This window comes from Pleurodeles waltl, chromosome 8 (assembly GCF_031143425.1).
Source record: "Pleurodeles waltl isolate 20211129_DDA chromosome 8, aPleWal1.hap1.20221129, whole genome shotgun sequence".
NCBI lineage: Eukaryota > Metazoa > Chordata > Amphibia > Caudata > Salamandridae > Pleurodeles > Pleurodeles waltl.
The window spans coordinates 150,405,608-150,429,587 of NC_090447.1; the positions used below are offsets into that span (position 1 = coordinate 150,405,608).

The window sequence follows — 23,980 nt, forward strand, 5'->3', positions numbered from 1 at the left end:
GAGGGTGGTGTGGGGGTCAGGGTATCTGAGGCCATATTTTGGATATGGCACATGGTTCCGCTCTGCACCCTAATGCAGAATGGGAAAGTGTGTACTATCACAGCAAATACTCTGTTCACAGTGCAGACCTGAGCCCGGATCTGCATTGACAACAGCACATTTGTGAGAGGCAGACCGGCTGTAGGAAGCCACTGGTCTGCCTTTAATTGCAGCAGCACCCCAAACTCGATTTCAAAGGGGAGCAGAGACCTCTCTGTAGGAGTCCTTGGGACTCCTGTACTCCTGTTTCTGTGGGGCACCCTTGCAGGTTTCACTTACTGTGCGTAGTTTCCATACAGCACACAGTCAGTGTGCCCACTGATGGCCTCTTTGTATCTGTGTCCGCACCTGTAATAAGGTGCAGGTGCAAGGCACATGATTTCCTCATTTGGTTGGGGCCGTGCCCCTATGTAAATGAGCAAACACCGCCTTGGGATCGCGTTTGCACACTTTTCGCACAACATGATCTATATTACACAAGGGACCACACAAGCAACTACTGCCCCTTCTTTAATACCAAGGGCACCAAGGGTGCAAAGCACAAACACACCTGCTGTGAATTCTGGCAATTTCTATAATACGGCCCTGGATTTTTTTTTATTTGTTTGGGGGAGGCAAGGGTACATGCAGAGGGTGATGGGGTAGGTGTGCTGGAAGGGTACGGGAAGATAATGGTGGAGGGGAAGGATGGCAGGACAATAAGAACGCTTTTTATGGGCGAGCACAAAGTGCTCCGTCCATTCTGTAATCTCTCTTTGGGCTTCAAACCACACCCATGCCACGTCAGTCACTTACATTGGTTTGTGGGCTTGCCTTTTAAAATCCGCTTGCTTTCATTTGTGAAAGGCATGCATACGTCATGCCTTTTCCGGTGTTTAGCCCACCTACACAGCACCGGTAAAGTACCAAAAACATACGAGGCTCGATGTTTTCAGCCTGGAGTCCGGACTACTTTATCTGTTTATTTTCCACATAGCGCGATTGCGCTGCTTTTTTTTTTGCTTTACAACGCTAATAGCTCTAACTCGAACAAATGCGAGACCCGTTGCATTGAAAATGCTTGTTAAATTTTGGTGGAGGGAAGGGACAGCCTTTGGGTGGTGGGGTAGGTGGTAGGTGACAGGTTCGATACAGTGCCGAGCGGGCAAATGTGAGGATATGTTATGCATGGCACCACCGTGACTCATGTACTCCTGTACAGATGATGACAGAAATAAGAAATGAAATGGAGGGGCCAAACAAAACATAAAATAAAGAGTGATAACTTTGAAAAAAAGAGGCTGTATTTCACCTTCAGATTCGTTCTAAGTCTTATTTCAATTTGATGTCACTCAGCATCCCTTTCTGAAAAACATCCTGCTAATCACAGTTGCTATCTATTATTCAATGTACTCATTGAGTCATTTCCAGCCTAGGATCTATACTTCTAACTACAAACACCAGAAACCCTGCACTGTCATTGCTTGAGCACTGTTTCCAGCTTATCTCGGTTAGGGACCTTGTAAAGGTAATTCTGGCTGGTGCCTACTGCTTATTGGATTCACTTAATGGTTTGTGACCCTGTTCAGTAGATTTGCATTGTTCTTTCTGTTCTACTTAATTCACGGTGAACATTTATATGCCTTTTCGTACTTAATTTTCTTTTTGCTTTGTAGTTTCAGGCAGTTCTGTGGTTGGGTTTCTGCAAAGCCTACCACAGGTTATGCGTTATATCTTGCTTTCGGAATCCTTTTGAATCCCTTCTTAGGGGCTAGAGTGAGGTTGCGTGTGCTGGTTTGCATTGTTGGTTGTTGTAATTTTAGGTCAAGTGTGCAAGCGCCTCCGACCTGTATTCTTTCTGTTGGGCTTTTCACCACACCCATCACTTTCATTTGTTCACGGGCTTGCCTTTTAAAATTCACTTGGTTTTATTAGTGAAAGGCACGCATAAGTCATGCCTTTTCCGGTGTTTAGCCCTCCTCAAGAGCACCAGCCAACTACTGAAAACAAATTCATGTGTTCCGAATGGTTCCTGTACTACTTTTTCTTTTTATGTCCTACACAGCATGATCCGCTTGGCAGTAATCCAGCGCTTTGCATGCCTACCAGTTTACTTCCATTGTTTATCCAAGCGCTCCATGGTTGGGTCCCTGTTTACGCTTAGCTTTATACTTTATTTTGTTGCATGGGAAGAGCATTGTAAATCCCCGTTTATAGTGCGGGCTGCGGAATCCAGCAGGCCTGGCACAGCCCTTCCTTCGGTGCCCAGTGTTTCCAGGGGCGCCTCCCGTCCATAATGCCCTCCATGGACTTCCAGCCGCTGGCCGCCCTCCATTCTGGCTTCCTCTGCTTGCCCGGGGATCCCCAGGATGTTGGCTCCCTACCCCAGACGTGTGGGGCCACTGTTTTTAAAAGACGTGCCTGAAACAAAGGCTAAGTGCTTCTGGTCCAGGGGCCCATCCTTGTCACAACTGTCATAGATGTAATTTAAAGACACCACCCTCTGTCTATACAGATAATCTTTGTTTTCATATAAAAAGTTCAGCGCCTCGTTTGGGGAGAGTGAGCACTATGTAAATGAAACGGCAGTAGTATAATATCCATAAAACCACAAAGTATGGTTAGAGCGCTGTTCAAGGCGCTATGGATTGGCAGTGAAAATATTTCACAGCTCGATGGCACTTCTTTATGACATTACCTTGCAGGAAACCTCTGAACTGTATTACTCACTTTTTTACCATCAGGCGTTATAATGTTGGCCATTAACGACCACGGGGTACCGATAACGCAGGTTGGATTTTCTTTGTGCTTCTCACCAGAGAAGCGTTCACATTTAAGTTTCAAGGATCCCCTGGCTTCGGACTGGAAATCATAAACTGAAAGCCCTCATCCCCTCCCTGCTCAGCCCCCGTTCCCAGCACCCGGACACAGGCCTTGGTGTGGCGCCCATCAGGACTTTCACGATATGCACCGCGGTTATCTCAGATCTGAGTTCAGGGGTGTCCAGGTCGGTGTAAAGGGGAGATATATATGTATATGTGTGTGTGTGTGTATATATATATATATATATACATATATATATAGTATTATGTATGACAAGTGGCTGTGTACTATCGGTTTATTTTGCCATCAACATTTGTAAAAGTCAACACCGGAAGAAGACTTTGTAGAAACTTCACAAACAGTACCAGCTTGTTTTTATAGTCCATGTTTTTTCAGGTACTATGCTTGAATATATATCTATTGAAAACCGGGAAATGTTTAACACACAGTAAGTGAATACTGTCCAGGATGCTGCTTGTTTAGTATTGATTTTCTCTTTTGCCAGTTCGAACTGTCATTCTTTAAGATTGATCTTCCATCTTGGCTGGCACAGATCACATTGATGCACTTTATTATTGAGTTGGAAGTTGCACCTCATCACCCCAGTTTACCCTTCTTAAGCTTTGTAATTTCTCTGTGGTTTGTGTGGATTTGGAGGCTTTCCAGCATATTTGCTTCCCGCTGCATGTCTCCTTAAGGGGCTAGTTCTGACTGAAAATGTCAGTTAGCTCAAATAATGTTTTTTGTTTCAGTTATGATAATTTCAATAAACCGTATCATTAACGTTTATGTGTGCAGCTCGTTTTAGTACTGTACTAACAGTCTAATGCCCCAAATTAATTTCTGATAAAGGTTTTTATTGGGTTTACATGATGATCGTATATGTTTTATTAATCTCTCTTTATTGCAATTATGACCATGATTCAGGCCAACGTAACATCCTTATTACACTATAACTGTTTGAACACTCTTGATATGTTTGGGTGACCCTTCTAGTTTATTTCTCTTGTTACTCCTCTGTGGCTGTCTTGTGTCTTTTTTGGGGAATTGTCTTAGCCAGCCAGCAACTCTGATGGTGGGGTGGTGAAAGTGGTATCCTATTGGAATTAGCATGGCAGATTTAAATTAGAATGGCAACATTTATTTGCTGCAGGTAGAGGAAGAAGGCAAATGGAAGTGCTTTATTTAGTTATATCCAGGGACACTGGAATTATGTGGCAGGAAAGGACCAAATTATGAGGCAGGGTTTGTCCAATTTATGTGTCAAGAAAAGTCCAATTATGCACTTACAACGCCAATAGCTCTAACTCTCGCAAATGCGGGAACTATTGCATTGCGAATGCTTGTTAATTGTATCCTTTTGCCTTCTTTTTCAGCTTTTCTTTTTAGTGAAATGAACACATCTGTCTGTTATGACCTTTACATCTTCAATTTATTATGCTCTTCTTGTTTCCTCATCCTTAAGTGATCCCCTGTAAAAGTTCTTCTAAAGCACTGCCTTGATTGTCAGTTTTGAAACGTTTTAGCTCAGTGGTTCCCAACCTGTGGTCCAGGGACCCCTGGGGGTCTACGACTGCTTAGAAAATTAAATAATATTAACAGATTTGGTCCCCACCTTTCAGTAATGACTCAGTAGTCCGGGTCCCCAGATTACAATAATGAATCATTGGTCCCGGGTTCCAGTTATGATAAAGTGGGGATTCACAGAAGTCAAAAGGTTGGAACTTGATTGATAACTGCCTTTTAGGGGACATTCCTTCTACACCAAGGCAGTGGAGAGATATCTTAGACCTTAACTGAATGCTCATCTCTAACAAATACTTTCCTTTTCATAAAGGCACCATTGTCCGATCTTTGCAAACCACAATTATCCACAAGACAAATGTTTCTGTGTTGGTAATCTCTTACCACCTTCCTGCCTTTTTAAGTCTTTTCTCATAAACTGTGTCTAAAGTAATATTAACCTGATAGTTTCATCTAAAAAGCACATGTTTGATAAATTCATTTCCTTCTTTGCTATAACATGCTATTAGTCACTGTCTGAACTCAGAAGCCCCCTCCCTGTCCTAGCTCTGGAAGGCTCCCAGCAGGAAGACCTGGAAAGGTATGAAAGGCTCTTAAAAGGAGCTCAATGATGTATTTTCCAACCGCTCCACTTTATTTTTTGATCCTTCAAAACTTTCATGTATTTTGTTAACGAGAGTTCATGCCATCGGAGGTCATTCTGTTTCCTTTAGATGCTTGCATCTCTCTGAAAGCAGGCCTGGTTCTTTGTCTAATCGGGTTTCCTTCTCAGCTGCTCTACATTCCATCTGCCCATCATCACCGTCCTTCAGATGTGCGACTCTGGCTCTCCTGTCTGCAATACGAGTGGCACAGGTTCAGTACTTAGATTACACTTTGTATGCAAATTGAGGCAAAAGGCAAAAACATTTCTGAAAAATGATGGCAGACATGATCCCATTCATGGTGTCTGGTAACCGTAATATGCAAATAGAAATTATCATAGTACAGAACCTGGCAAAATCTTTGTTGTGGGTGCTTGCAAACCTAAGGTAAATATTAATGTGGGAGATACTTCGGATTGTATGTGCTCCAGGTTTTTTGCTAGCCTGTACACTCTTCGATCTGTTCTTTTTCCTCAATCCTTATTTGTTTTTGTTTTTTGCAATGAGCAAATGTTCACTGCTATATAACAAAAATGCAATATTGCAGTATTGATTCATGCAACTGGTTCAAGAAGAATTTCTACAGGAAGTATTTTCCATTTGATCCACTTAGCCTTTGATCAAAGACTGCGTTGTATATTATGATGAAAGGGGATGAGCCAGTGATACCACAACCAGCAGTCATTTTAGAAGTATTTAGAACCAGTTCCATTGTTTCGGGTAATAACCAGTGAAAACATTGTTTACAACATTAGCCAATACTCATCCTGGCAGGAAAAAGCTGACAGAACATCTCTTTTTCCTCTATCACTTTTTCTTTTTTCCTTCTTCTTTCTTCGCCCTCTTTCGCCTATTCCTTTCTCTATACACCCAGATAATTGTTTTAATTTTGCCTTTTAATGCATATATTCGTTATGCATAAGTCAGATTGCTGAACGCAATAAAAAACAATATTTTAAATATGGGTGGGTGATGCACTTTATTAGCAGTTCACCTCCCAGTATGACCATTGCATCTCCTGTATGGTGTAGAGGGGACAACTATCCAATAACTGCATCAATTAAACAATTTTGCACAGTGCACCATTACAATCCTATTTTAAATGAGGGTGTCATTCGGTTATATTACATAGATAACACACGAGGGGCCAGATGTAGGAAAGGTTTTTACCCATTCTGTGTCTATGGGAAAAAGTGTTCATACATATGGCCCGAGGTCACTTCTATCAAAATTCAAAGGCAGAAATATAGAATGATTATGTAGAAGATACGCTAATTATAATTGTATTTGTTAATCTTACTTGTATAAACCAATACAAATAGAAAGGTAACGTTTATACTATCCAATACATATGTATATGACAAAAACAGAATATTCTACCCTGTGCATTGATTGCAGTAAATTTTTATTTAAAAAAAATATTTATATATGCACTTTCCAACTCCAGACCAGTATAAGCCGGAAACACGCATACTATTGCTAGTGAGTTTTTGATTACCTTAAAAACAGTATGATTGTGATCTTGTAATCTAGTTAAGTGTTGCTGCCCGCACTTGCAGGCAGTAATGGCTGCTAATTATCCTACCTGTAGTTAAAGGCCGCAGCTACAGGCTACTCCACTTCCCATTGACAGTTCTCACACACATTGCTCCATTAGGCTGGTATCAATTGAAAGCCATGAACTGTGGACACAATACCATCTCCTACATTACAACGAGTTCTCCCCTTCACCCAGTACCATTTACTCCCTCAAAATCTTTTAAGTTTAGGACTCCAATCCTCTTACATCTTCTGACATTCCATTTCAATCCTGGAAGGACATAGAATCCATTGATTTACGTTACAACCACAGTGCCACTTCACCTCATCCATCATCTGAAGAAGCCATGAAGAAGTTCTGCTTGGAACCAAACACTTGTCAGCTGGTTTCTAAACATTTTGGAGTATCTTCACAAACTCAATTTACAGTTAACTTTACAAATACGCGCATATCCTATATGATTTATGTACATGGACTATTTATGCCAACCATTGTGAAGTTTTGACTCAACATTGAACTGAAAACATTTGAAAGAATATAGCCTTAGAACCTGCCGTAGCGGGCTCTACCGGCTATTAAAGGCCCGCTCCTGCGTAAAGGCCCGAGCCGAAGGCGGGTTCTAAGGCTATTAGAACATTCTGCCACTCAGGGCAGAATGTTCTATTAAATAAAACAAATTCCTCACGGAGCCCAAGGGGTTTAAAATCCCCTCGGGCTCCGTGAGGCTTTGTTCACAGCTGCTGCTGTGAACAAAGCGAACATTGGAATGTTGGCACCACTGCAGACTTTTACCGGCCAGTAAAAGCCTGCAGCACTCCATTGTTTTCAATGGAGTTGCCAACGTTCCAATGTTCTAATATTGTTTTAATATTACGGATCTATGCACGTTGATTTTGTTATGGACAATTTCACATATATTATTACCATGTTTTGCAAAGATTTTTGAATTCACTAAATTTAATATACAAAATGCATCTACACATTTAAAATGCTAACCTTGTACTGCGTTTGCATCAATTTTGATTGGTGTGCTACCATGGAGTTTTACGTTAACCATGTTTAGTAAATTAACTGCAATATGATCCTTAGTTTTACAAGAAATCGATGTATTGTAATGAGGGCCCACAAATCCACACATCAATAGAATTAGCAATAGGGTATTTTTCTGCTACTAATTTCAGGTATCGGAACTTATTATGACAGAGCCATGTGGCTGAAATAAATCTCCACCCTTTCTCAATACAATCTCAAAATAAACATTACCTGCCAGACATCTCACTGAAGGTTGGATAGTGCACTGCAGCACTTTATTGCAAATACATAGCCTTGTAATGCTATATATAACACAAGGGATCCAAGGATAGACCTATTAATACTTAATGTACTGTCTGGTCCATATACATTTCTAGGGATATGTACATAAGAAACATCTGCACATTAGAAAATGTTTTTGAGGGCAGTTTGGGGGACAATGGTTGCAATTGTGCTTCTTCTAAGAGATGTGAGGCACAATATCTGCCAGCGTAGGAGAAAGATGGGGCATAACTAGTGCTGGCTGAAGGCAAATGGTTCTCTTTTGCAAGAAAATCCTTTCATTAACAATATGGAAGCATGCTATGTTAGCAAGATGGCTCAATGAGTAAAATACTCACTGCTGATATATGTATGTGACCACTAGGTTACAGGAACACCTACAAGGGGAGCTACATTTGTAATCGTTCGTAAGTCAATAAACTGAGTACAAATAAATTCAGCAACAGTAGTAACCAGTGCTTAATTTGTAAATAGAAACGTGCCGGTGCCCAAAGCTCTCCTTTGAAACACACGGCTGCTGCATTTAAATGTGCGAGCAATGAATGCTGAGGCAGCGTAACCCTAAAGCATCTCCGGCCTCGTCAATCAAATTACAGCAACCCCCGCCCCTTCAGCTCACTCTTGCAGCTTTCTGCTTTCTACCTTTGTGACTCTTTTTCGTTTTTCTCTTCCTATGTCATTCCCATATGTGTCTTTTGCTCGCAGTAATGCCTGACACTGAAAAATAAGTGCCAGCCATCAAATATAAGTGCCGGAGCCCCACACCGGAAACCACCAGCTCAAATTAACCACTTGTAATCACTTGCTTTTTACTTCATATGGCTAAACTATGAGAGTACGCACTACATAAGAAAGTTACTTTTATTGTTATTGTTACGTTGTTGTGAGCAATTATCACTAATCTTGAGTTGACAGTTAACCGCTTCTGTGCCAAACACGGCCTTGCACATGGTGCTCCTGTTCCAAGGTCGGCTCCTGGCAATCCTTGGCACATGAGCAAGCAATACTTCTGGTGCAGAATCTCCCCTTTCCAATGGTACCCCACAACAGTGGATCCCTGCTTGGGGACCGCAACAGGAGGGCGATCCCCATCAGGAATCCACCCACTAGACACCAGGGAGGGGAGGAGCAGCCCCTTGAGCAAGGGCTTTTGCTCCCCCTGTCTTTTTCAGTCTTTGTGCCCCACCTGATCGGCCCTTCCGTGGGGCGGAAAGCCCACTGGGCACCAGGGATTACTTTTTTTTTCTTCAAACTTTGGGGTGGTGGACTTCACAAAATGCGCTTTCCAATGCCCCCCACCCACTCCAAATATGTAAACAGACTTTCTGCCATCCTGGGGGGCAGATAAGTGCTATAGTCCCCGATCTGCCCCACCCTGGGGGGCAGAAAGCCCACTAGGCACCAGGGATTGTTTTTTTCCAAACTTTGGGGTGGGGACTGCCCAAAATGGGCTTTGCCCCACCCCAAATAAATAGGTACAAAGCCTTTTTGCCCCCCTGAGAGGCAGATGGACCAATTACCCCACACACGTGAGGTATCATTTCTATTGGGAGATGGAGATAAACGCTGGGTGATAGTAAATTTGCTCCGGCACGGCCTAGGTTGCCACAGAGCCTGAGACTAAAAACACAGGTGGACCCCTATCGATAACAAAATGACCTGTTTTTTTAAGGGGATACCTGTGTTTTTGGTCCCGGGCTCAGAAGCCATCTAGAGAAACCTACCAAACCCAGACTTTTCTGAAAACTAGACACCTAGAGGAGTCCAGGGAGGTGTGGTTTACGTGGATTCTTCAATGATTTCTTACCCAGGATCCCCTACAAACCTCTAATTTAGCTAAAAAAAAAATCACATTTTCCTCACATTTCTGAGTGGGATCACAGCGCTGGCACAAAGTTCCTACCACCCAGCCTTCCCCTGGGCCTCTTGATAAAAATGATACATCACTTGTGTGGCTTATCAACACACTGTGATATCCCCTCAATCTCTAAATGTTGTTGGCCATTCCCTATCGCAGGCACTTCAGCCACCGGCCGGCATTGGGAGGCTCGGAGTGAGCATTAGCTCACGTCCTAGAATGGCATAATCGCCCTTCGGCTATTCTTGTGGCCCTTTGCCTGCCTTTCTGCCGACCTTCACCCGGAATGGACCCCACCATGTGAAGGTCGGCAGAAAGGCAGGTCCTGATCGGCCCAAAGGCTGATGTCGGCAGGCCCACCCCCATTGATTGCCTCCACTGCCACCATCACCACCGCAGCAGCAGCAATGTCCACGGTGGTGGTGGCCTGGAGGCAGCGTCACCACCATTGTCATGATTGGGTGATCAGACTGCCAAGGAGACGGTGGTCTGATCAACTAAAACGCAACAGCAGGATTCGTCCTGTAAGTTACCAGTCACGTTAAGGCTGAATGAGCCTGCACTGATCTTGAGGTAATTGTTCAGAGGGTGAAAGAAGAGAAAGGTCCCCAGTTGGGAGAAGGTGCAGTTAAGCAGAGATTCTTGGAGAAGGGTACAGTAGATTTCCAGGTTATCAGATATACTGTTTCTTAAGGCCTGAATGACTAATGGGTTAGAAAATCCTACACAGGAGGCGTGGCAAAAGGAGAAAAAATAAAATCTGCCTGCATATCTGGCCTCACAAGAATTTTTTTAATCTGTAGGACATGATCTACTGGCATATGTTGACTCTAAGCACTAGAAGACTCATAAACACCTCCCACCATAGTCCATGTGCAGTACACCAAAAATTCCATTTTGCCTATACGAATCTTAATTATGCCACTGAAACATATGCTATCATCACAACCAAGTGTGACAGCTATTGGTAGGAAACCTACTCCAGTTCTTTTGACTATTAATAAACAGGAGTAAATACCACTAAGGTAATAAGGACACCCTGCCCGGGTGTCCCTATTAAATGAAGATCATCTCTTATGGAAGAGAAGCCTCACAAACCTAAAAGTGTCATGCTTCTCCATCAGCTACCTCTCCCCATCTTGGTAGGATAATACCACCCTGATAGATTCAAAGCAGGAGGGAGTTATTACATGGAAATCACTGGATAAGACCAGAATCCAGATTAGTGAATTAAAAATAATTAGCAGTTGCCTAGTGTATCACCTTTATTATGTGGAAACTATAGGTAAGACTAAAAAACAATAAAAGTGGATTGGTTATTGAGGAGTATGGCTCATACCATCCACAAAGAGGCCAACAGGTTTCTTCCCCCAATGTCTAGCCCTAATGGGTCTGTAGCATTCTTCAGGGCCAAGGATCCCTATATATACCCCGTCTGCCATTTAGCCCTATATTGTGCTGTTAGTGAGCACAATATAGGGCTAAGTAGATGACAGGGGGCATATATATATATATATATATATATATATATATATATATATATATATATATATATATATATATATATATATATATATATATATATATATATGGATCCTAGCCATCCTGTTGAGGCCAGAAACATGTTGGCTTCTTTGCGGTGGTAGGACCCATACTTCTCAATGACCATCCCACTTGGTTTTAGTCATACCTACAGTCCCCTCAGACTAAAGGTGATACACCAGGGAATGCAAAGTATTTTTAATTCACTAATCTGGAACACGGTCCTATCCCTCCTTCCTGCTCTGAAGCCATCAGGAGGTTGAGTCCGCCCTGGTGGTAACATTCTACGAGAGTGGGGAGAGGTAGCCGATGATGAAGCATGACACTATTAGATGTGTGAGGCTTCCTCTTCCATAAGAAATGATCTTCATTGGATAAGGACAACTGGGCAGGGACACCACTCTTTCACCATAGTGGAGTTTACTCCTGTTTATTAGGAGGCAACAAAAATGGAGTGTTTTTTCTGCCAGTAGCAGCGACACTTAGTTGTGATGATAGGTTGTTTTAGGAGAGGGTGTGGCCATCTTTACCTTCTCCTCTCCCTTTTTGTGATAAGTGACTGAAATATATGTTACCTTTGTTGCTTATGTTACCTAGTATGCTACCTTTACTATACAGACACTACATTGGCAGTCATTTATTGGGAATTTCTAACACCGCTGGTTTTACTTTGCAAATAAGTTAGTTTTAAGTGTCTGTGTATGTGTGTGTACTAAGATATACACACACACACACACACACACATTGAGAGATTATGTCTTTTAAAATTGTATTTTTTATTTAAGTTAACGGTAAATTTAATTAAGTAATTAGTAAGCAGTGAGAAATAATTCAGTTTTAAGTAATTTAATGTATTAACTATGAATAAGTAAATAATTTTAAAAACTTACAGCGGAATATAGGTTTATGGGAGTGTGGGCAGAAGACAGACCAAGAAGGCAGCACACCGCTGAAGTTCTGGAGGAGTGCCCACCTTTTACCTCCCCAAATGCCAAAAAGGTGATCTAAATGGACTGACAGTACAGTCCACACTACTCCCGAACAACCAACCTTTTGTTCACAGCGTTTGCAGCCTCAGCAGCTCACTGGGGGCATAGATTGTAGCAGTTTGGCACGCAGAAGGTGCTGCAAAGAAAATGGTGCCCTGAGCGGCAGGGTTGGGAGAGCTCACAGCCACATTAGACCTGGTAGAGGTGGAAACATGACAAAGAGGAGTGGTTCCTTCACCCCACCACACTGAAATAAGGAGCAACGCTGCAAGGTGAAATGGTAGCTTCACAGGAGGCACTGCTACAGCACAGCAGGGCGTGCACAGTGACAGAGGATGAACCCACATCCCACCATGAGGTGAAAAGTGGGCCAAATACAGCCTTAAGCTTCAGCACCTTCCGAAGTTTGTGTACTTAAGGAGATTCTGTTGATACTGGTAGATGAAATACTCCATATTCATCAGCTACACATAGAACTGAAGTGCCCCAAGAGGCCACATCATGCCATATAAAGGATGGCCTTCCCAACAAGGAAGGCACGGAAGGAGTAGCCCCCGAAGTTCCGAAATGAGGCGAGATGATCCATGGTCCCACACTGCAGCTATTTAGGCAGGAGAGGTCAAAAACACAATTTACTAGTTAATACCTGATCTTTTTCATCTTAAGGGAAGACACCCTTGACAGTTGATTATTAAGAATGCTTGTGTCAGAGTACACATGCAATGGGTGCCTTACCAAGCGAGGCAGGAGGCACAAGACCTTGGAGCCCAGAAGATCTTGCCTTAAATCGATGCCTGGTGCCTTAGAAGAGCACCTCATTTAACCTCTTAGCTGCTGGGCCTTCCCTCCCCCCCCAGTGCTGAGCCCTTTTTTGGCTATTTGGGGTTGTTCGCGCTTAGGCCTTCATAACTTTTTGTCCACATAAGCTATCCACGCCAAATTTGCGTCCTTTTTTTCCAACATCCTAGGAATTCTAATGGTACCCAGAGTTTGTGGTTTACCCTGGAGGAAACCAAGAAATTAGCCAAAATACAGTGAATATTTCGTTTTTTTCAAAAAAATGGGAAAAAAGGGCTGCCGAAGAAGGCTTGTGGTTTTTTCCCTGAAAACGGCATCAACAAAGGGTTTCTGGTGCTAAAATCACCATCTTCCCACCTTTCAGGAACGGGCAGACTTGAATCAGAAAAACACATTTTTCAACACAATTTTGGCATTTTACTGGGACATACCCCATTTTTACTATTTTTGGTGCTTTCAGCCTCCTTCCAGTTAGTGACAGGAATGGGTGGGAAACCAATGCTGGATCCTGGACAGCTAAACATTTCTGAAAAGTAGACAAAATTCTGAATTCAGCAAGGGGTCATTTGTGTAGATCCTACAAGGTTTTCCTACAGAAAATAACAGCTGAAATAAAAAAATATTGAAAGGGAGCTGAAAATAACAGCCATTTTTCTCCACATTTTACTCTGTAACTTTTTCCTGCAATGTCAAATTTTTTAAAGCAATATACCGTTACGTGTGCTGGACTCTTCCGGTTGCGAGGATATATAGGGCTTGTATGTTCTTCAAGATCCCTAAGTACCCAGAGCCAATAAATGAGGTGCACCTTGCAATGGGTTTTCATTCTATACTGGGTATACAGCAATTCATTTGCTAAAATATAAAGAGTGAAAAATAGATATCAAGAAAACCTTTGTATTTCCAAAATGGGCATAAGATAAGGTGTTGAGAAGCAGTGGTTATTTGCACATCTCTGAATTCCGGGGTACCCATACTAGCATGTGAATTATAGGCCATTTCTCAAATAGATGTCTTTTTTACACACTGTCTTACATTTGGAAGGACAAAATGTAGAGAAAGACAAGGGGCAATAACACTTGTTTTGCTATTCTGTGTTCCCCCAAGTCTCCCGATAAAAATGGTACCTCACTTGCGTGGGTAGGCCTAATGCTCGCGACAGGAAACACAACATGGACACATCACATTTTTACATTGAACTCTGACGTGTTTTTTGCAAAGTGCCTAGCTGTAGATTTTGGCCTCTTTGGCCCCTTTTTGTGGCAGAAAACAGAGGTGTTTTTTGCAAAGTGCCTACCTGTAGATTTTGGCCTCTAGCTCAGCTGGCACCTAGGGAAACCTACCAAACCTGTGCATTTTTAAAAACTAGAGACCTAGAGGAATCCAAGATGGGATGACTTGTGGGGATCTGACCAGGTTCCGTTACCCAGAATCCTTTGCAAACCTCAAAATTTGGCTAAAAAAACACATTTTCCTCACATTTTGGTGACAGAAAGTTCTGGAATCTGAGAGGAACCACAAATGTCCTTCCACCCAGCGTTCCCCCAAGTCTCCCGATAAAATTGATACCTCACTTGTGTGGGTAGGCCTACCGCCTGCGACAGGAAATGCCCCAAAACACAACGTGGACACATCCCATTTTTTGACAGAAAACAGAGGTGTTTTTTGCAAAGTGCCTACCTGTAGATTTTGACCTCTAGCTCAGCCGGCACCTAGGGAAAAAACCTACCAAACCTGTGCATTTTTTAAAACTAGAGACCTAGGGGAATCCAAGATGGGGTGACTTGTGGGGCTCTGACCAGGTTCTGTTACCTAGAATCCTTTGCAAACCTCAAAATTTGGCTAAAAAAACACATTTTCCTCACATTTCGGTGACAGAAAGTTCTGGAATCTGAGAGGAGCCACACATTTTCTTCCACCCAGCGTTCCCCCAAGTCTCCCGATAAAATTGATACCTCATTTGTGTGGGTAGGCCTAGCGCCCGCGACAGGAAATGCCCCAAAACACAACGTGGACACATCCCATTTTTTGACAGAAAACAGAGGTGTTTTTTGCAAAGTGCCTAGCTGTAGATTTTGACCTCTAGCTCAGCCGGCACCTAGGGAAACCTACCAAACCTGTGCATTTTTAAAAACTAGAGACCTAGGGGAATCCAAGATGGGGTGACTTGTGGGGCTCTGACCAGATTCTGTTACCCAGAATCCTTTACAAACCTCAAAATGTGGCTAAAAAAACATTTTTTCCTCACATTTCGGTGACAAGAAGTTCTGGAATCTGAGAGGAGCCACAAATTTCCTTCCACCCAGCGTTCCCCCAAGTCTCCCGATAAAAATGGTACCTCACTTGTATGGGTAGGCCTGGTGCCCGCGACAGGAATAGATCACACAACGGTCAATGTTGGTCCTTACATGAGGCAGCTGTTGACCCTGTGGGGATCCATTCCTGACGCAGGCACTGGGTATAGGCACTCAAGTGGGGTAGTGTTTTTATCAACACAGGTGAGGAATCACTGGGTGGTAGGAATTTTGTGGATCCCAGCATATTCCTGTAGTTTGTGTGACAGAAATGCGAGAAAAATGCGAGTTTTTATTCAACATTTCAGCTTTGCAGGGTATTCTGGGTAAGAAAACTTTGGGGAATCCACACAAGTCACACCTCTGTGGACTCCCCCGAATGTCTAGTTTCCAGAAATGTTTGGGTTTAGTATGTTTCTCTATATGGCTGCCGAACCCAGGACCAAAAACACAGGTGCCTGCCTTACAAAACCACTTTGTTTTGTGATAGATAGTTTTGGTGTCTCCACAATACGATTTGGGTGGTGGAATTTGGGGCTGAACTAAACTGGGGAGCTCCCAAGAGAGCACTCTCTCTCTCTGCTTGCCGCCGCATTTACCTGCTCTCTGGGTTGGGCTAACCCACTATTACCCCGTTGCACAGACTGTGCTTGCGAAGGGACAGCAGGACTGTCCATATCACCTCCCTCATAATTTACTGGAAGAGGAGTTATCGAATGGGACTCCTCCGACTGAAAAATCACTCCCAGAGTCTGCACCATTGTCCTATCCCTCAGGTGCTGTCTCAGTATCTGATGTCTCAGTCTCTGATCCTATGTCAGAGCTGTCCTCTATATCCAGAGAGACTGCAGCAGTCATCCATCAAGATGCCATCTCTGCTATTGGCTAAACTGTTGCTCTAAAACACTAGCCTACGTAGACAGTCACAAAATCCATGGTGTATGTGAGATACGTGCAACGGTAGAGGCCACCTTACCTGCGCTTCTTCCCTCAATCAGCACGTTCTTTCAAGACACTAAAAAAACACCTTGTCACATACCATTCGTCACAGTCTTTAGCACCTCCTGCGCCCAGTCCAACAATCATTATTGGTGCTCCCACTCCCTCCTCCTCGGATTCCCTCATTACCACCCAGCAAAAGTGCCCTTCATCTCTCCATAGCCGCCCCCCAACCCGCACATACATTTCATTTGTATTACAGCGCAGGTAATGGCTGACTTTACTAATGTACTCAGCTATTTACATAAAATACAGATTTGCTTTTTGCAGTAGGCATATAAACCTTCTGCGCTTCTTTATGGCACTAAAACTGCCACTAGACAAAAGTCTGATCCTTTTGTAGCAGAAACATAATCACAATATTTTTTATATGTGGGTCTGGTTTTCCTGGGGGCCGATCGCAGCCCCCAGCGAAACCACACATGTATTGACAAAAGTGATCTATATAAAAGAAGTGCAGAGCCTACGATTGGACTTAAATGAACACATTTTGGACCTTCACCAAGCTATCGACTCAGCCTGGATGTGAGTGGTAGAGGCAGAGAACAAATTCAAACCTTAGAGCAATCTATCATTGATTTGCAGGGCCGACTTCACAATTTACAAGCACAAGCATAAAAAGTTGCACTGAAAATGTAGGTCCTGGAGAACCAGGCTATATATGCATCTGAGGCCTACAGGAAAAAGCAGAAAGCACAGATTTGTAACAGTTTCAAAATACCTTTTAAAGTCTCTGATACTTGGGGACCATGAGCATGAGGAGTTTAGATTAGACCGGGTCCACAGAGTTGGTCAGCAGACTACAGGAGATTCTCATGAACCGAGAGACATTTTGATGAACTTCCAATTGAATGAGGCAATACAGTTGGCAGCCCATTGCAAAGACATGGTCCAATATAATGTTCACTTTTCCAAGACACTGCACCAACAAACCTCGTCACGGCCAGCAGTTCCATTCCATTATAGAAAAAAAGACAAGATAAGATATGGTTGGTTGTATCCTTTTGGGATAGCCTTTGAATTTCGAAACTAACCACACCAGACATCTAAAGTAGCTAAAGCAGCAAAGATCCTGGGGGCTCCAACATGGGAACTCCTCTGCAGATTGTCAAACAGCAAGCCTTGGGGATGGAAACAATCTGAAGTCCCAGAGAATGAGATAAACAAGATCTCACACAATGGATTAATGCTGACCCAGTGATAAGCTCCTTTTTTGGGGTCTCTGGCATTGACTTAATAGACTTGTGATCCCACAGAGGCCAAAAGGCAATGAGTAGGATAGTTTCTGCCACTAATGATACAGTGGAAATGGCCGGGATCTTTTGACTGAACAGTTCAGTGGCACTCCGCCAGAAATATAGCCATCTTTTAGATTATGCTAGTTTTTGGAGCTGAGATACAAACCCATTCTTGTTATGTTTATGCTGTAGGGTGGGATCCTCAGACCTCCTACTGAGAAATCCTGTCTTTAAGACCTTCTCAACTTGATGTGCTATGGGAGACCCCTTATCCTTGGGGAAGTATTCCTTGGGGGAGGAACCTACCCATACACCGTGCACTGTGCACCCAGTGAGTTTGTAACTGGTTGTCACTGTTTTCTTATATGTATTTTTTTATGGTTCCACCCCACTTGGGGCTGTTAAGGGATTCAGTCCCTTCTGACTCTACAGATATGCACAAATGGCCACATATAATCCATGCTTCCCTATCTTGGCCACTGCCAGTCAAAAAGGGATATTAGAAATTCAGATCATGGAGTTCAAAATTAGAGTCAAGTATATCATCTTTTCCCATGGTTAAACTTTTTACGCTAAATTTTAGGGGGTCTAAACTTCTTCAACAAAGGGGAGAGAGTATGGAACTATATATTAGATCGGAAGGTGGATATTCTGAGAGTCCAGGAAACTCACCTCAATAAGACAGTTAAAATAAAGTTTTGCAACAAGAGATATACCCGCACCTTTTATACCTCAGGGAGGACAAAACACAATGAAGTTGCACTTTTTCTACATAAATCATGACTATTCTCCCTTAAGGAGAATAAAAGAGATAAAGGGGGTAGGATGCTGATGGTCAAAGAAATTTTGGAGGGTAAATGCTAACTTTCATTATAGTTTATGCCTGCAACACTGTCCAAGATAGATTCCTGAAAAGCCTACATAACAAAGTTTCTGGCTGTGCTGAGGGGACCCTCATAGTGGGGCTTCAGTGTAGTTTGGGATCCCTCCCTAGATATGACGGGCCCAGGCTGGCACAAACATGTCTAAATGGCTGAAAATTTAAATTAAGGAACTGTAACTCTATGATATTTGACAAGAACGCCATCCAAATGATCAAGGATACACATTCTTCTCACCTGTTCATAGAACCTACTCCAGGATTTACCACATCGTTATTAATAACACACTGGTACAGTGGTACCAATGACGATTAGCTCTGATATTGGCCAAATAAGTGTGTTGAACTATGCTCCAGTCTCCATTCATATTGATTGGCAATAGCAAGCCACATGGAACCGGACGATGGATTCTTCACCCTCTCTTTTTCCATGACCAAGTTCTAAGAGATGAACTCTGAACACCCATTAAATAATACTTCAAAGACAATAATAATAAAGGGGTCTCAAAACCGACCTTACTGGATGCTTTTAAAGCAGTTTTGCAAGGTGTTAGTAACATTCCTTAGTGGGAAAATACAGACCCTAGAGCTGCGATAGGCCTCCTTAGGCTACACATGTGTAATATACATAGGGCAATACAGTAGGCTCCCTATTTGCAAAACAAATTTGACAAAATAAGGAGAGGGACTGTGTCAAAGAAGTCATTAATAATTTGGGAATGCTGTGTACAGAAGAGGCGGATAAGCTAGATGCGTTCTACAAATTGCTATACATACTCACCTCGTTAACCCAATTAATGCAAAAAGAATATATAGGTAAGGGCCATATGCCCCAAATATCCCAAGAACAGAAAGCATTCCTTCAATCACCGATTACTGAAGAGGAGATTAAATTAGTGATCAAATCCTTGAAAATTAATAAAGCTCCAGAGCCAGACAGTTTCACTACAAGCATTTTACCCCTTGATGGCAGAAGCCACAATTACCTTAATACCCAAACAAGGAAATGACCTTTAGTTGTGCACTCCACTTTGACCTGTTGCACTATTAAATATTGATGTCAGGATCTACTCAAACTACTAGCTAGGTGACTAGAAACCATTCCACCAAATCCAATATACCTAGACCTGATTTTATTCTGAGTTTATTCAGAATAGGTTAACACATGATAATATGCTTAGATTGATCTGTCTTACTGAAAAAGCAAGGAAGAAAGCTGCGCCTTTGATCTGAGACATTCCTGGTGCCAAGAAGGAATTTGACTGAGTAGGCTGGGGATTCTTGTATCAGGTCTTCTTAAAGTCAGGATTCGGCCTCAAATCTGTAACAATGGCATTAGCCAATCATCAATGCCCCATCTCAAAAATACTTCTAGATGGTGGACTTTCTGTCACTTTCATGCTGAGGCAAGGTACTTGGCAGGGATGCCTGCTGTCCCCTCTTATATTTTCCTTTCTTATAGAACCCTTGGCAGGAGAATAGGGGAGGGCTAAGGGCATGTAGGATGCTGTTACCTGCCTTCGGCTTTCTAAAGAGGGTGGTGTTAAGTCTGTTCCCTGTGGCAGAGATTAACACATCTAGTAATTAAAATTTACTGTTACTGATCTTATGAGGCAGTGGTTCCCAACCTGTGGTCCGGGGACCCCTGGGGGTCCGCGAAGCCTTCTCAGGGGGTCCGCGAGAGCCTAGAAAATTAAAAAATATTAACAAATATTGACAAATTAGGTCCCTAGCTTCAAGTAATGACTCAGGCGGGGGTCCCCGGATACCCATGATGATTCAGTGGGGGTCCCTGGGTTCCAATAATGTTAAAGTGGGGGTCCACAGAAATCAAAAGGTTGGGAACCACTGTTATGAGGGAAAGCTAGGTTCCAACTGTTTCTTTTGCGTTTACCCACTAAATCTGTACCTCTCCACTTGATGAATGGGTTGTCAATGCAGAAAAGCCATATGGCAGCATTTTCCATATCTTCTATAGTTTTAGTTGCCTAAGTCTTGATCTTGAAGGCATTGAGGACTGAGGCATTTTCTGAGGGCAAGACCAATGTACCTGTTTGCAAAATAACATCTTTATCTTCAATGATGATCTCCACAAACAACTTTCCAGGACAGCTTTGTGATCTTTTTCATGGGCTGGTGGGAGAAGCAGGTGTCCACCACACTTCAAACTATGGAAGATATGGAAAAGGCTGTCATGTGGCTTCACTGACCTCAAGGCCCAAGGTCTTAGGGTAATAAGATGGTGGAGTCCAAGGCTTACTCAGCAACATATCAAACAAAATAAGTCATCCAAACTATTTATTTTAAAAAGAAAAAGTGCATTATTATGCACACTAATACTATGTAAGAAAAACCAAATACAGAATGGCAGGTGGAAATGCTCTCTAAATGGCCTTACAACAAATGGGTCCACACTCATGAATGGACCTAGAGGTCAGATAACCCCTAAATGCACCCTAAAACCCTTGAACCCCTTGCATTGGAGGCATCCTTAGCGGTTTGCAGATCAGCAAGCCCTAACCCCTAAAATCATGCACTGAATTTGACCTTTGGAGTGCATTATTGAAAAGTTAGCTAAGTACTTGTCAATAAAGCTTTCAATATTTAAAAGGATATTGTCTCAGAGTCTTTATTCTAGTGTTTGCAAGATTGCAAAGCAGTCACAACACCTCACAATCAGGACCCAGGCCCTCTAGAATCTTTTAGACAACGTAGCAGCTCCAAGAGTAGCTTGACCTTTAACAAAAAATGTTGCTAGTTTTCTCTTCCAGTGACTTGAGTAGTGATACATTAGAATGACAGGCAAGGCTGCTTCCGCTTATGAGGGGCCCAGTGCTGCTGAGTGTTCTTCCCACACTCCCCAGCACATGCGTAACTTTTCTTGCAGTGCTCCTGCACTTCTAGGGAACCATGACAACTATGCAATTTTTATAGAGCTCATTAGCAGTCTCCGTCATCTAGATGGCCATGATTTCTGTGCGCAGGTAGCCAGACACAGATAGGACCTTCAATAAATTGGTTATGGTTTGTACAGTTCTTATGATTTAAGTGGGCATCTAATTTGAAATTTACCCATTTATTTTTAGAATAGAGCGTTGGTCTTTAGTGCTCTGCTTGGAGTATATTGTGCATTACTGTATGTATGTATTCACGCTCCAGGTGAAAGCTCTGCTAGAATATTAACTTTGCATTGGGTCAATACAGAGAAAATATTAAAATATATTTCTATATGTTTAAAAAGGTACTGAGTGCGAATATCGTACTCATTTAGCCATATCTGCACTTCTTCACATACCTTGTTTTTTTTACAGTACTTTCCTAAACGAGCCCTTGACTGGGAGACATCTTGGCAGAAGAGCTATTTGGGCTACTTTCCAGCTTTAAAGCAGTTTACACTGGTTAGCAAATAGTTTGTGGAGAACTTGTCCTGGGCTGCTTCATTTTGCGTGAATTTGCACCCACGTAAATTTTGTTAAATCGACCAGTGCTTTCTGTATGTACAACAGTCGCGGTATAATCTGATGGAATTTGCACAGCGAAACACGTCGGAAACGGAGAAAACGTGCTTTTAACTGGTCAGTGATAGCCAAGTTGCATATTATTGCCAAACTGACATGCAGAATGCAGAATCTCCTGGTAAAATCGCACATCGGGTAAATATATCTTCCCCCGGAGATTTTACCAAAATCTGGCAACTAGATTGAGGGGCTTTGAGTCCAGAATTATTGCAAACAGTGGTTTTGTAGAATACTATTTTGTCTGTTTCTAAAGGCAGCTCTGGTGTGGAGGCGGGTCCTTCGTTCAGCGCCAATATCCATTCCACAACAGAGCAGTATACACAAAGGCAGTGAATTCGGTTCCTGTTGATTTTTACATCCACTGCCTAGACTTGGATTTTTTGCTGCTTTTCATGCTGGGTACAGACGCATTGGACGTTTGCAGCCCACAGCGTGCATGAATGTAATATTCCAATCCCAGGGCGCATGCACGTAACATTTCAGTCCCTCTGTGTGCATGCATATACTATTTCAATCAGGCGCGCCCTTGAGGACATCATTGAGCGGTCTGAGGTAAATCTGGTTTTATGTCTAGAGCTCACCTGATTACATGCAAGAACACGTACATAGCAATGATTTAGGTACTGAATTATAACTTGGATGCACAGGGAAACATTACAAAGAACAGTCCCCACCGTCACAACAAGAATCAACATTAGCTCTAGAATGTTTTAAACACACTTTCACTCAGTTTTCACTGTAATTTCTTTGCCCATATTTTTGCAACCACAACGCTCCTTATTCTTTTGAGTGGACACACATTATATATAGGATAAAGTACCCCCTCCTATAAATTGTAAGGATATTGCAAATCACCGAGGAGTTCCATACCTATGTAGAGGAATGAGGCTGAGAGCTGAATTCCTTCATAAGCTTGTGGAACTCCGAAGTGACTTGCAATATCTTTCTCATGTACATCAGGGGGTATTATATCCCGTATATTACATGGTTACACGTTCTTCTTTCCCTCAAACCACTTAAAACCTTAGTGCATAGCTCTTTCATATGAAAGGGCGAGCATGTTTTTAAAAATGAAGAATAAAAGTAAACCTTTAGTGCAAAATTGAACACATAAAACATCTGTTAGATATCTGTTGCAAACAGATATTAGAAACAGTTTAAAACAAGTCAGTATTTAAAAAAATAAAATAAAAGCTGCAGTAGCTCGGAATGTGTAGAAACATGCAGAAAGATTCTAGTTTTTCCTTAAGTATCTAATGTGTGCAAAACATAAACGTGTTCTATCTACTTATCCTCATAAGCTGAAAAATAGGTTCTGTTTTCGTTGCTTTAAACAGCTGTTCCAATTATGTTACATGATCCGGCCTGTCTTTCACCTCGGCTGCTGGCTCTGGCAGCAGACACTGTGGGAACTACACTTGTAATAGTTGAGTTCTGATGTCTTCTTTATAATTAGTCCCTGACAAAGCCACTAGCTGCCAAATATAAAGAAATTAGAGACATTTATACACGGTTTACAATATTCTATGTATTAAATGTTATAGAACAAACATTTAACCCATGATTATTTCTTTCAGCCATTTAGGTGAAATGTGTTGGGATCAATGAACTTTAGTATGGACATGTACTGAACCACTTCAACAAGATATTTATGAAAAAACTGCATTTCCCAATGTTTGTTTGGGAATGGTTAGAGGACTGAACTAATTGAGGTGACTGGCCCTCCTGGTCCAATAGAAACATAGGACCGCAACTTAACTCTATCAATACACTGAATACATTACAACAGCGGTGCAACACAATGAAGGCCTTCTAAACCTCCTTATACTCCTCCACTTACTAAGTGGATGCAGGGACATACACAGACTCTTTTGAGATGCTCCAGGTTATATGGCTAGAGGACAGACATAGACAATTTTTAGACTCCCCCTTTACAGAGGAAGATCATTTTCAAGTCATTCGTAGCCTCCCGGGCGATGAGGCGCTGGGTCTAGGCGGACT

At 42.4% G+C, this 23,980-nt stretch overlaps 1 protein-coding gene across 1 annotated transcript in view; it reads right to left on the reverse strand.

The window, feature by feature from the left end:
* Positions 1-4,999: 4,999 nt before the first annotated feature.
* LOC138249825 (putative E3 ubiquitin-protein ligase UNKL) overlaps positions 5,000-23,980 on the reverse strand; it is a 668,266-nt gene continuing 649,285 nt past the window's right edge. The window contains exon 4 of the mRNA XM_069203952.1: positions 5,000-5,200. Within this exon, the coding sequence (XP_069060053.1) occupies positions 5,174-5,200 (27 nt within the window). The 3' untranslated portion in view covers positions 5,000-5,173. The remainder of the gene's footprint in view (positions 5,201-23,980) is intronic.